Source organism: Theobroma cacao, chromosome 8, assembly GCF_000208745.1.
Source record: "Theobroma cacao cultivar B97-61/B2 chromosome 8, Criollo_cocoa_genome_V2, whole genome shotgun sequence".
In the NCBI taxonomy this organism is placed as follows: Eukaryota; Viridiplantae; Streptophyta; class Magnoliopsida; order Malvales; family Malvaceae; genus Theobroma; species Theobroma cacao.
This window is the reverse complement of record NC_030857.1, coordinates 7,383,925-7,399,087: the sequence shown is the minus strand read 5'-3', so window position 1 is coordinate 7,399,087 and position 15,163 is coordinate 7,383,925. Positions and strand designations below refer to the sequence as shown.

The window sequence follows — 15,163 nt, the reverse complement described above, 5'->3', positions numbered from 1 at the left end:
TTATATAATATCCATCTCTTAAATATATTTGTAATGTCATATATTTTATTTTTATTTATTATTATAATTTTATATATTTTATTTTCATTTCTTAATATAATTTTTTATATTATATATTTTATTATAATTTTTTCCTTTAAAAGATAATATAAATTTTATTGACCGTTACCATGACTGTTGAGAAAAATAAAAAGACATCCATTGAAATCTATATATAAAATAACAAATTATAACATTGCAAAATGTTTTTAATAAAGTAATAAAGTTGATAGGCAAAAATATTTTTAATAACATAGCAGAGCATTTTTCAATCTGATTGCATTGGTTTTAGAATGAAATCACATTGCATCCATTTGCTGTAATGTGATTACATTGCAATCTTAAATTGCAGTGGTTTGTTGTAAAACAAACACTATAATGTAATTTAATTGGGTAAATTGCAGAGAATGTGTTCTTATTTTTTTCATACCAAACGTTATATTTAAGTAAGAAAATCATACACCAATCAATTACTCAAATGCTCGAGTGCAAGTGACGAGTAAATTTGATAGGTAACAAATTGACCTCCTCTTAGCTTCAATGGCACGTACGTTTGCCCAGTGCAACGTTACTCAATTTGGTTTGATTCCAACATAATCCTCTATTCAGTTATCAACTTAAAGTTGAAGGTACTGATTGTAACCATGTTAAAAATTTACAACATTTTTAGATGGGCACTAGCCTGTGATGTTGTCAGTTAACGCTTAGGCTCTAGGTAGAAACAGAGTGGACAGTGACATCTAGGCCTAGCGGCACCTGCCCACCATCCAAATTGACGCAGGGGCCTTATCCTGAGATTTAGCTCTCCAAGCTCGTGACTTAAAAAATTTTGACAAGGAAGAAAGGAAAATAAAGAAAATACATGTTACAGCCAATAAGCCAAAACTATGACAAGTTAAGATTTGTTTTTATTTGCTTAACCTTTTACAAAATGAGAAATGCAAAAGGAAACCATGTTGGTGTATTACAATATACATAGTAATTGTCAGGTACTGTTACCGACCATGTAATATTATTTGCTGCCTAATGCTGTCATGGCCAGACAAATTGGTACCAGTACCTTGAGCATTAGCACCTGAGAGTTCACCAAGCAAATAATCTGTTTCCTTTAAATTCACATCATGTTTTACCCATGGATGCTTCGCCGTTGCTCTTAGACCCTCCAATTCGATTGCAACTTCCTTCATTGAGGGCCTCTCTTCACCTCTTACTCTTAAGCACCTCTTTGCCAACATGGCGACTTCCTTTAGTTGTTCAGTATTTTCCTCAAGAAGCACATGATGATCAATTATTTTAAATAATCGATCCTTCTTCAATGCAGAAACAAAATGCATGGCTAGATTCCGCTCTTCTTCAGGCATTTGGAAACAAAGCGCCTTTCTTCCAGTCAGTAACTCTACAAGGACAACCCCAAAGCTGTATACATCACTCTTTTCAGTCAACTGGCTAGATTGAAAGTATTCTGGGTCTAAGTATCCAAGAGTTCCTTGCACCAATGTGGTTAATTGGGTTTGATCCAAAGGAACTAGTCTCGAAGCTCCAAAATCTGATACTTTTGCCGCGTAATGCTCATTTAAGAGAATGTTAGTAGACTTCACATCTCTATGAATAATGGGAGGATAAGCAGCAGAGTGTAGATATGATAGTGCTCCAGCTGTTTCTGCTGCTATTCTTAGACGAGTTTCCCAAGGAACGAAGGATGCAAGGCCTGAATTGTGCAAGTGATGATACAGGGTACCGTTGGAAATGAATTCATAAACTAACAGGGGAACTTCAGTCTCTAAACAGCATCCCAAGAGCTTTACCACATTTCTATGGTTGACTTGAGAAAGCACAACCAGCTCATTAATGAATTGGTCAACTTGACTGTGATCGGCTATCATGGATTTTTTTATGGCAACAACTCTGTTGTCTTGCAATAATCCTTTATACACTGTTCCATGACCTCCTTGGCCTAGAATTCTACTTTCATGGTAGTTGTTTGTTGCCTTCTTGAGCTCTTCGGCTGTGAATATTTTGGCTGCTACAGGCCCTTTATGCTTTGAAAGTTCTTGTTGTAAAATAATTCCACCGTTCCGTTGGAAGAACTTTCCTCTCTGTCTGATGAGCTTTCTTTGCCAAAGTCCCCAATATATCCATGAAAGGCTCAATACTAGCACTAAAATGCTTATGCTGACACCTGCTCACCATGAAAATGAAAAAAAAAATTTAATTTTTGCAACTTTTAAATGACAATTAAACTGTGAAATTAAGTCTCCAGGGCTCAGTTTTGAAGGTACAAACACAAAAGTCATATCTGTGTCTAATTTGCTTATTGGTTATTTTTTCAATTGTGAAATTTAATGGTTCAATAGCCAACTCTAGCTGTTTCAACCCTAAACTGGTTTTTGGAAAAATGTCAAATTTTTCTTTTGCTTTTATAATTATCTTTTTCCCAACTCAATTGCTTGAAATTTTGTATTGCCCCAAACTTCTGGCTTTAATCTTTATGTTCATAATAAATTTGTGCAGTTTTCGTAAACCTAAAGTCCCGTTCCAAAGACCAGAATTTATTTGAAATCCTCAAAAGAAACCTAAACTAAAATTGCACACTTAAGTTTCATCTCTTTTCCTCTCACCCTTTTCCTCCTTATGGTCAGTATATAACTTTAACTACCTACATGAACTGATGGCACAAAATTTTGATATGGATTAATGTGTTAAACTTTATGTATAATTAATTTAAACTTAATTTAAAATTCACTATAACAAGAATTGTTTTTCCGCAGCCACTATAACAGGAATTTAAAATACAAAAGCCTACCCTATTCTTGATCCATTATTGGATAATGGAAACAATACCAAACAGATTAATTGTTGGGATTCAGTGCATTAAAATTTCCTCTTCCTGGATCTATAACTCTCAAATGAGTGAGATTCTTAATGTTTTCTGTAAATAGGAGAAGAAACCTAACTATACCTTTATATAGTAAAATTTTAGTGTCACACATTATAGGATTTAGGGTACCATAAAGGCCTACCCTAATAAGCTTACATATAATATTGGAGTCTAACTCACTTTATTAGATCATATTATGGACTGTAATATTGTCTCTTTATCAAAACAAAATTACCTTAGCCTAATTTTGATAAAAGGAAAATAAAATTAAATAATTTAAGTCTACACTTTAATTATTCAAGAAAATTTAACAATCTTCCACTTGGACTATATTATTTAAATTTAATTTTTGAAAATTAAATTTCTTAAAATCAACTTATAAGCTAAGACATTGAAAACTTTTCTACCCAATATAAAAACAAATTGATTTTGAGACTACTCCAAACACTATTCTCTCCAACAAAATTTTGTGATCTCAAAGAATAGTAATTACTTCTTTAAAGATATAGCACCAACTATAATCACTTATACCACCCAATCTTATTCACATGAACTGAACGTGGTAGTGTAGCAATTAACAACAAAACTTTCTTGATTATTATTTCATGTATTATATTCATTTGTCAGTCACTTTATTTTCTATTTTATGTAGCCCGAACTTGTAAGAGAAACATTTAATAAACAAGTATGTTTTTCCTTAAATATCTCTAGATGTACTTTGTGTCAAAGACGTACCGTTAGGGTTATCAATTTATACTCAAACTTATGCTTAAAACTAACACACATCTTAAGTCTTCAAATACACTATATATATATATATATATATATATATATATATATATATATATATACTATACATATACATAGACATAGACATACACACACACACACACACACACACTTTATGATTGAATAATCATTATTAATAATAAATCCAAATATATCATCAAAGATGTGTTCCAAACAAACTAAGCACAAAGGATAAAACAATGTCAATTCTTTCCACTAACCAAGTACATAAAAAATCTACACAATATCCATGTCATAAACATTTTTCTTGAAAGTGACAGAATGCAATCTCTTGGTTAGAGGATTAGATATAATGTCATTAGTCCAATATGCTATATTGAAATGTCACATTGTTTTCACAAGTTTTTTAATTGTCAAATATTTTATCTTCATACACTTAACCCCTTCTATATCTTTATCGTTGTTGATGAACAAAGGCGTTACAATGTTATCAAGCTATAACTATATGGATCCTTGCAATAAAGCCAACCACCAACAATTTTATAATGGGATTTCTTAACTGGACAGCCTATGTAGTTGCTCCATAGCATGTTACAAATTCTACTTGTATAGTGGATGAGGTCACAAGTTTTTTAATTTATACTTTTCCAAGATATTGCCCAACTTATAATATAAAAATGTATCATAAAATGAACTTTCTATCATCTAAATAGCTGGCAAAGTCATAGCCCGTATTACCCACCGACTTAAGATCTTCAACCTTTTGGTAAGTTAACATATAATCCTTAATCCTCTTCAAATATCTCATCACTTCTTTTGCAACTTCGTAATGATCTCTACTAGGATAAAACAAATGTTTACCTAAAGTACTCAATTCAAAATCAATGTCAACTCTTGTGCACACCTGAGCATATATCAGGTTTCCCACTACATTAGCATATGGCACTAGTTTCATAAATTCCCTTTCAGCATCTTTTTAAGACATTGTGTCAAGTTTAATTTATCATCTTTAACAACTAGCACATCTTCATCTTTGCAATCAAGCATGAAAATATATATAACAGACAAATAATGTATGCACTTTGAAAGAGCCCTAACAAGTGACGAGATCTATCTTTATGGATTTCAATCCCAAAGACATGGGATGCTTCTTTAAGATCCTTCATGTCAAACTACTTAAACACTACTAGCAAGCAAGATATCATCAACATATAAAATAAGAAAGATAAACTCGGTCTTGTAATATTGAGATATATGCATTGGTCTACATTTTTCTTAAAAAAATCAAAAGAGGTGACTACTTCATCAAATTTAACATACCATTGATGAGAAGCTTGTTTGAGTTTATAAATAGACTAATTGAGTTTACACACAAGATGATTTTTATCATCCTCTTTAAAACCTTCAGGCTACAACATATAAGCCTCTTCAACATGAGTCCCATTTAGAAAGGCAGTTTTAACATCCATTTGGTGTAACTTTAAATCTTATGAGCTACTAGTGTAATAATTACTCTAAAAATAACATCCTTATATGGTATAGGAGAAAAAGTTTCATTGTAATCAATACATTCTCTTTAAGTAAAACCTATAACATCTAGTTTGGCTTTATACTTATCAATTTTCTCTTTGGAATCTTTCTTAATCTTGTATACCCATTTACAATCATTGGGTTTGTGACCCTCAATTATCTCAACAAACTACCACACATCATTATTTCATATAGAATGCATCTTATCATTCATTGCATCCCACCACCAATTTGATTGAAGACTAGAAATCATTTTTAAGGAGTTGCTAAATCAACTACATGACCAATCATTATCATGTTCTCAAAGATAGAATTAATAAATGTATAAAGAAATATCAAGTTTTCATACTTTTATGGATTTTCTTGGTGGCATATTTTCCACAACATTCTAGTGTTAAGAGACCTCATTAGGAAATAGTTGAACTTGTTCCTATTCCCTAACTCATGTATGTGCCACAAATCTTTTTATATAGGTATATAATTACTTAAGTCTTAGTATAATTTCCTCTATCTCTATATTAAGAGTAACTAATATAAATTATATCTAACTTCAAAAACTTAGTTATTTTACCTCAATAAATTTACCACCTCCATTTGAGTAATAAAATTTATAACCCATGAAATGATCTATGTACCCAATAAAGTATCAATAAATGGAACAATATTGTATCTTAGCTTTAATGGATCATAAAGATGTACTTTTGAAGGACGTCCCTAAATATGTGATTGATTAAGACATGGTTTTCACCCGGTTCACAATTCAAATGGGGTTTTAGATATAGATTTGTTAGGGATTTTATTTAAGATATACAAATATATTTTGATTGCTTTTCATTACAAAATTATGGTAAATTAGCCTCATTCACCACACTATTCATCATATCCATTAAGGTGCAATTCTATCTTTTAGTCACACCATTTTTTGTTTAGGACTACCAAGCATAGTGTATTGGGCATTATTCCACAACTTTCTAAGTATTTGACAAATAGACTCTTATCTTATCTTATTGTGTCATGCCTGCCAGAATATTCACTACCCCTATCAGATCTAACAATCTTAATGGTTTTCTCAACTATTTTTAACCTTTAGTCTTAAAGATTTTGAATTTATCAAGGGTTTCAAACATTTCTTTACTTAAGAACAAATAATCATAACGAGAAAAATCATTAATAAATATCACAAAATATCCATAGTAGTGGTGGCGATGGAAAGGGATACCTTATAACAAGGTACCCACGGGTACACGACCTAATTATGTAAGGTTAGTGTACCCTATATTTAGGTTCAAGACCAGTTCAAATAGTAATTTTACTACTTGTATTAGCTTCGGGTAAGGTTCAAGTAACACCCTTTAAGTTCTCAATTCCCAAGCCAAATTATGTATTATATAGTTTATAATAGATAATTAAATATGAAAAATTTTGTTGATGTTAGTAATCAAACTTTTCATTTATAATATATTATTGTTAGTCAAATTATTAATGATATGTTATTAATATATTTAAATAATAAAACTATTAAATTATTAGTTATGTTTAAATAATATCATATTACAAAGAATATAATTACTATTATATATATATATATNTATATATATATATATATATATATATATATATATATATATATATATATTGCAATGTGTTATGATTAAATGTAGCAATCAAGTATACTTGTATTAAGTAGAATAGGTATTTACATTTTCAAATTTTCAAACATAAATAATATGATTATTTATTAAAGTCATGGAATATGTAATTATAGGTTATATGTTTTTGTTGAATAGATATAAGTTATATGTTAATATTAATTTATGATTAATAAATATTGCACCTATAATATATAGTATTGTTTTGCCTAAGTAAACCTATATCCTACATATAAATAGGTTATATTAATAAGTTATAAATATTAATATATTTAATTTATATATAAACATTACTATCTATTATATACTTATTAACATATTAAATAGGTTATATTTAATAATAATTACTATACCTGTATCCTACTCATTAATATGTTATATGAATAGATTATAATATTAATATATTTAATTTATATATAAACATTACTATATACTTATTATGATAAAATAATTTTTTAGTTATCATTACTATAAGAACAAAACTTGTAATTTACAAAAATTATAACTTATAAAATTATTAGTGTTACATTTATGCTTACATCAGTAGAATATAGTAAAGTATTGCTATTAAGTGATAATAACTATTAACAACCTTTCATTATATGTACAAATAAGAAGATAATGAAAATAATAACTATAACTTATAAGTTGTTTGAGATTTTTTTTTTGTTATTCAAGTTATTATTTGAGATATTAGTTTTTGGTTATTTAAATTTAAATTTTATTGTTTGTTTGCTTTTATAAATTTAATCATTAGTGAATTGTATGGATGTAAAATATAATTTATTATTGTATACAGATTTGAGTTCAAATAATTAGGTATCCATGAAGAGTATAATAATATTTTTTTACATAATTGGATTTTGAAACGGCTTTGGATAATTACTAGGTAGTGGGATGGTAATAAGGTTTAGGCTCGGATAGTAAATTCTAAAAATATTCGAGTAGTTGTATGGTTCAAGCACCCTACTTATTAATCGAATTCGGGTTCAAGTACCTCAAAATTATTGAGTATCTTACCCGTTGACATCCCTAGTAATGGATGTATAAGATTCACTGATGTCAATGTAAATAAGTTTTAATCATCCATAACACTCGAACATTTGGCTCATTGGTTGATGCATGATTTCCCTACTTAAAAAGTAAAGTTCGAATCTCTCTTTCCCCAAATCCAAAAAAAAAAAATTTAATCAATCATAACTTCAATTGTATCCCTCTCATTCTATCTTGGTTAATTTACACCTACAGTAGTCAACATATGTCTCCAAGTCATCAAAAATAAGAATACACAAAATGTTATTCTTTATTAACCTTTCTACCCTTTTTTTAGAGATATGCCAAGTCTTTTATGCCACAACATGGAAGATGTTTCAATAGTCAACATATGTCTCCAAATCATCAAAAAAAAAAATACATAGAATGTTATTTTTTATTAACCTTTCTACCCTTTTTTTAGAGATATGCCAAGTTTTTTATGCCACAACATGGAAGATATTTCTTTTATGTGGGGTCTTTTAGCAACTATTTTAGCATAAGATAAGGTGCCTCATATATATATATATATATATATAAACACATTCTACATATTCCATGAGACAAGGACACTAGTCAATAAATTTTGAATTAGTAATTATTTAAATAATTGAATTCTTCATTTTAAAAACATAACCAATGCTCTCTAACATGAAAAAAGAAATTAAATTCCATTCAAATGATAGTACATACAAGCTTTTTTAAATTAAATTGTATGACCATTGTTTAATTCAAGCAAAGTATTCTTACAAGCTCAATTTCCACCTCTACATTATTGTCACCTATGAGTTTAGACTCTTCCTTATTCGGCTTCTTCTTGCTTATTAATCCTTATAAAGCAACATTACTATCTAGCCAACAAGAACTAGGTCGAGCTTCAATTAAATTGAATTCATGTATTACAAGAACCAAAAAGTTACCTTTATACTCACGTTCCTTTAACCAAGTTTTATATTAGAGATTAACTTATTTTTTAGGTTTAATCATCTTCTTGCAAAAGAAACATCTAAGTTTTTCCTTGAAGACAACTTTTAAATCTCTTATACTGACAAATTGACCTGATTTCTTCTTTTATCTTTAACTTGTTTAGGAATATTAGATTTAGTGGAAACTCTTCTCATCAAAACTCATAAAATAAAGTCTTTTAAAAAAAGTGCTAACTTCAGCATCTGATGATACTTTATACCTCTGTGCTACTATAGTTAAGAACTCCTTTGCATTAGTTGAATCAGGATGCCTACTTAAAATTTGTACAAGAATGGACCTCTTAATAATCATTAGACAAAATTTCTTAGATCTCTCATGCCTCAAACGTTTTCTTATTATTTGCATAACTTTCAACAATATGTTCTGCGAGCTTATCTATATTCATAACTAGATCTATATTTATTATCTAAATGGCAAACACCACAGACTTTTCTAATTCTTAAAGTTTGACTTACTCAAAATCTCAATGGTGGCAATATTATTATTGATAGAAAAGGTGACTGAAAGTTTAAATAATGCAACTTAATTAGAACAAATAAGGTAATTCAAATATTATAAAACCTTCAATGGCTATAACCAAAAAGTCTAGACATTTCATCATGTTAACTCACATAGGTTGAATGCATGACATGTAATTAGGAACCTTCTCACGTAAAAGCGGTAATGAAAATTTAAAACAACCTTTGCAACTTAACACCTTTAGGTGAATAAATTAATAGAGTTAACAATTCTCACACACATGTTTGTATGTGCTACTCTTTAATTTTAACATACAAAAACCACCTTTAAGTGAATGAATACACACTAAAACTAGAAAGATTTCTAAAACATATGAGAATGATAACTCCACAACACTAGCCAGTTGGCTACTCTAGCCAAGTGACTACTCTAGTATAATGAAACTTCTCCTATAACAAGATATTTCTTTATATTATCCACACCAAATTTATAGTATGATTTATTTATTAATTATTAACTTAATGAGCATCGGGCACCATGCTCCAAAATCATACCTATACATGTGCCATAACCTTATGAGATATTAGTCATTACATCTCTCTTATTGTCACCTAACAAATTTATTGCATTAAGAATATCACTTCATAAGTTTTAGTTATCAAACTGTTTAACTTTTTCTTGAGAGTTTTTAAAATACACAAATTATCTAGGAAGAGTACATGCTATCATTAAACTAAAAAATATCCATATTATTTTTGAATCACATGAATTCCAAAAATACCTCACAAAATATTCGAAATAATAAATTAAACACGCATAATAAATAAATAAATAATAAAAATACATCCAAAAAATCATAAAAATAGCAGTCATAGGTAACATTAGGAGAATGGGTTTGAACTGTCAGAAAATAAACTAAAAATATGCTCAAGACCATGATCCTACCCTGAAAGTGGTCATTGTCTTTCTCCATCTAGGTCAAGATCTGACTCGACTGGAGCAAATTTGACCCATTAAAGTTTGATTTGGTTTTTCCTCTCTAATTATTGGGTTTTAAAGCAATTTTAATCAAATTAAACTCATCCAAAATTCAATTAAAGAATTGTTCTATGAAACCCATATATCAAAAAAATCCATTAAAACAAGTTAAATCGAGATTAATCTATCTATTATTTGAAATTTCATAACCCATTCAAGTTTGTTACATTTTTTGCCATTAAAGCTTGATTTTGAGCTTTAAATTCCTTCAATTTTGACTCTTTTAGTTCATAAAATCGATCCAAAAAGAAATTAACTTTATTCTCTTCTATTAATTCAAATTAAAACACATAAAATGAATCAATTTTAAGCCAAATTTGAATACCAAACCCATGAATATAAAATTCTAACATTGCAGCAACTATTTTGATGAAATTGATAGGTTTAATCAAATTTTAGGACCTCAATAACAATCTTAACTTATCAAGAAATAATAATCTCAAAGTAATTTAACAAAAATTACATACAATCAAGTTATTTTCTAAGCTTAAAATTATTAAAACCTATAACACTTGAAAGATCGAATTTCTCAAACATAATTTCAATCAATTGCATTGTTTTAATTCTACAAATCCATCGTATTGCCAATAATAAATCATCAATCAAATAGGCTCAAGATTTAATTGTATTATACATAACGGAATTATGAATTTTAATGATATAACTACAAAAAATTCAAAAATCACACAAGAACTTAACATGTAGTCATGCATGATTTATGCAATCAATATATAATTCTATTAGTTTTATTAACTTTAAGATGATTATAGTTTTGAAAAGACACAAATGATCAAAATTGTTTGAATGATCTTTGAACTTCTTTGAATAATTTTTGAAGCTGTTTGAATGAGTTTTTGAACTTAATTTATTAATATTAAACTCTCGTACATTTGCTTTGAAGTGCTAAAGTGTTTCTATGTGAATAGTTTCAAAATTGTATATGAATGAGTTTTGAAATTGCTTGAATGAGTTTTGAACTTATTTGAATAGTTTTTGAACTTATTTAAATAAGTTTTAAACCTCCCTTGCGTATGCTTTTAAAATGTCCAAGTATTTGGTATCAAATTGGATTAAAAAAGAAACATTTTCTATATGTTAAGTTACAAATATCGATACCTTGGTATTGGGTATTGATACATTTTACACAAAATACTTTTGGATGCTAGTATCGATACCTAGTGAAAAGTATCGATATCTAGACCCAATGTATCAATACCTAGAGAAAAGTTTTGATATTTGAGGTCCAAAACTAGTCGTTGTACACGAAAATCATAAGAAAAACCGCTAATTTTTCATCAAACCTTCTCCAATAACTTCAAATCTTCTCCAACTAAAAAAAAAAACTTCTCCATCACATTTAGAAGGTAATAAGAGTGAAGAAAAACATTAAATACTCAAGCATCACATCTTATGAAGAAAGAGAAGAAAAAGAAAGAGAAACCAAGTTAGAGAAAGCTATTCACATTCCTTCACATAGCTTTTAAGCTATCCTTGTGCTACAAATTCTTTGTACGTTCATTCTTATCATTTATACACATCTTTGTATCATTCAAACACCTCCAACCTTATATTTACTTAGCAAAACCCACCTTCTAGATGTATACTTGCTTCAATCTTATAAGAAAGAAAAAAGATATACCTTAGCCTTCAAAAAGTAGTATTAGAGGTTGTGCTTGATCTTTAAAAGGCATGGAAGTTATATCTTAGCCTTCAAAAGGTAGTGATTAAAGGTTGTGCTTAAACCTTGAAAAGGTAATAGTTGTGCTTTAACCTTGAAAAGGCAATGGTTATGCTTGAACATTTAAAAAGCATTGTATTGAATTTATTCAATAATGGATAAAACTCCTTAGCTTGCTAAGCGAGAGAACGTAGGCACCAAGGAAGGGCCAAACCTTTATAAATTCCTTGTGCATTTTCTCTTTACTCTCCACTATTTATACTTGTGCATTTTACTTTACTTTGAAGAGTTTTGAAATATTATTCTTTTCTGAAAAGCGAATTTATTAGCCTCACAACCGTAATACCATTTCAAGTCTCTTGCTTGGGTCGCAAAAGACTCCCATGGCATAAGCATATTCAGTTTGGGTAGAAGAAGCCTGTACATTTGTCGAAAGCACTTGCCATTAAAACAAACAATGGCCTGAGCACAGAAAAAGTCTTAAAGAAAAGCTCAGCAAGACTTGTGCATTTTACATTATTTTGAAGAGTTTGAAATTTTGTTCTTATTTTTTGTTTATTCTTTAATTTACCCTTCAAATTACTTTTGACACACTTTAATAGAAAAACAAGTTTGTGAAAATTGTTTTTAGCTTTTCTTCAATGGAGATTTTATTTGAGGAAAAGAATTTTTAGAAATCCAATTCACCCCCCTTTTGGATATTTTTATATTATTATTGAGCTAACATTTCTAACAAATTCTTTAGGGTTCTAAATCCTAATTGTATATATTATATATTCTGATACCAATTGTCAAATTTTATGTATAACTAATATACTTAACTTAAATTCACCATAGTAGGAATTTAAAATATAAAAGTTTACTTGATTCTTAATGCATGATTTGATAGTAGAAATAATACTAACCAAATTAACTGTTGAATTGCTTATAAAAAAATATTAACTGTTGAATTAAGTGCATTCCTCACCTTTCTTAATCTATAACTCTCTAATGGGTGAGATTCTTAATGTTTTCTATAGACAAAAGAGGAGACTTACTCAAACCATTATATAGTGACTTCCTAATCCCACCCATCATAGGATTTAAGATCTCATACACAAGTTTACACTAAACCACATATGACACTAATGGTGTTTAGCCTACTTTATTAGATCATATTGTGGACTATAATATTATCTCTTTATCAAAGATCAAATTAACTTAATCTAAATTTGATAAAAAGTAAAAAATAAATTAAATAATAAAGTCAATGCATTAATTATTCAGAAAAATATTACGTAATGTCCTTACCTAGAGCAATGTTAACAAAGGGAATCTCTTTAGTTTTATGTACGAAACTGCAACCAGTTCCATTTCTTTTGCCATCGCCTTCAAAACCACCGCTACAAATACATTTGAAACTTCCTGGTGAATTATAGCATTCTGCACTTTGGTGGCAGGGATGCAAAATCTTGCACTCATCAATATCTGCTAAAATAGGTAGTACCATCAATCTAGTAGTCAACATAAACCTCCTTCTTCAATTAACAAGAAAAAAAGTGATGTGTAAATAATTTTCAAATGGAGAATGCGTTATATATTGCAGATCAGTTGGGGCTGCAAAATTGAAAAGAAAAAAAAAGGTTGGTTTTATCTTAAGTTCTGGCTGATAGTTGACGTGAAAAGGCATTTTGTCTCTTTATCAAAATGTGTATTCTTCTCTTCTTTTTCTGTTCATCTTCAAAATTTTTCAAAGTGTCAGCAGGTATTAAAACTTACCTTGGCAGCCTTCTGGGAGGTATGGATTCCCTTCATAACCGTCTAAACACTTGCAAAGATAGCCCAGACCTATGCCAGCTTCGTAACACTCACTCCGATTACATGTGAAATTCAAGGTATTCTCAGCTTCCTCGCACGTTTCATTACCTACTACCCAATCAAGCGACACAGGGAACTTGTAATCTTCTGGTATAGATCGAACATGATCCGAGGAGAACTCAAATTGGCTTTCTTCGACAACAAAAGCATAGCTGCAAAGGTTGAAATCGGAGACTTTTGTATGGTTTTTAAAGCTATATGCAATCACATCAATATTTTTCAGCCCGCCTGGAATCTGTATCTGGCAACATCCGAATCCTGCACAAGATCCATCAACCACGTCTTCAATGCGATCACATAGGGACATACACCCGGCGCTGTAGCTTTTATTGCCTACGAAACCATGAAGGTACGCATAAGTGTCGCAGCCAACAGCTGTAAACTTGTTTCGGGTATTAGAGACGTTGAAAATTGACAACGGAAACCGGGATTGTACCCGTGGGATCACAAGCTCCCCTGAAGCTTTGTAACAATCTCGGGCAACTGTGGCCAATATCTGCAACCGACCTTCCATGCTGATATTGGTAACAACAAAATTAGTATAACCTAGAAATGCTGTGGAGGAGTTGGCAGAATCATTGCAGGTGATGCGGAAGTTTTCGTTTAAAAAACAGCCTTCCCTTGTACCAAACGGGTATGGGATGCTTAGATTCCCACAATAAGCAGGGCACCCCGGTTTGGCTAACACTTGAGCTATGGCCGTTGTTGTTGCTGTTGATGCCAATACCAACCATACCAGTGTGCCTACTGCTAGCCTTTTATGTGTATCCATTTCCCCCTCCTTCAAAACCTCAAACAAAAAATTAGACTGAAGAGGATTAAAATTGTTCTAATGTAATTTTTATAGATAATGATCTTCTCGCATGGTAGTAGGAAGAAGGATTCTTTTTTTTACCAATGCCAAAGAATATGCTGGAGACATATCTATGTATGTATAATGCCGGCTTTTGTGTCATATGAAATATCCTTTTGGAAGTTAACGACCCAAGAGAGAGAGCCTTCGAATTAGATATGAAACAATTTCATACATTGTCACTTGGGCCTCTATTTAGATTGTTCATTGGTTAGAAAAATGCACTTTGAATTTACTTAATCTGAGATAACCTGTAGCAGACTCATCGGCAGACAGCTTATATATTATGCTTGTGCAGCATTGTTACACCCAAAAATAAATCAACAAGCAGATGAATCAAACTTGGTATAAGTTGGCGTCATGAAGTTGACGAGATTGCTGGACGTTTCGTTTCACAAGGCTTGGTGGGTTTC

General features: G+C 30.1%; 1 protein-coding gene across 1 annotated transcript; it reads right to left on the bottom strand.

Annotated features, from left to right (window-relative positions):
• Positions 1,035–14,669, bottom strand: LOC18592446 (putative wall-associated receptor kinase-like 16). The gene is made up of 3 exons (XM_018126202.1): positions 13,799–14,669; positions 13,331–13,507; positions 1,035–2,218 (listed from the first exon to the last, which is right to left on the bottom strand). The coding sequence occupies exons 1-3, from the start codon at positions 14,667–14,669 to the stop codon at positions 1,035–1,037; spliced, it is 2,232 nt and encodes a 743-aa protein (XP_017981691.1).

What these genes read in the sequence shown, in the direction of transcription:
- LOC18592446 (XM_018126202.1), bottom strand. Translation starts at nt 14,669, where the DNA reads ATGGATACACATAAAAGGCTAGCAGTAGGCACACTGGTATGGTTGGTA. An exon ending in CCTCCCAGAAGGCTGCCAAG is followed by an intron (nt 13,508 to 13,798) that starts GTAAGTTTTAAT and finishes CTATTTTAGCAG; the next exon opens with ATATTGATGAGTGCAAGATT. An exon ending in CTTTGTTAACATTGCTCTAG is followed by an intron (nt 2,219 to 13,330) that starts GTAAGGACATTA and finishes CATGGTGAGCAG; the next exon opens with GTGTCAGCATAAGCATTTTA.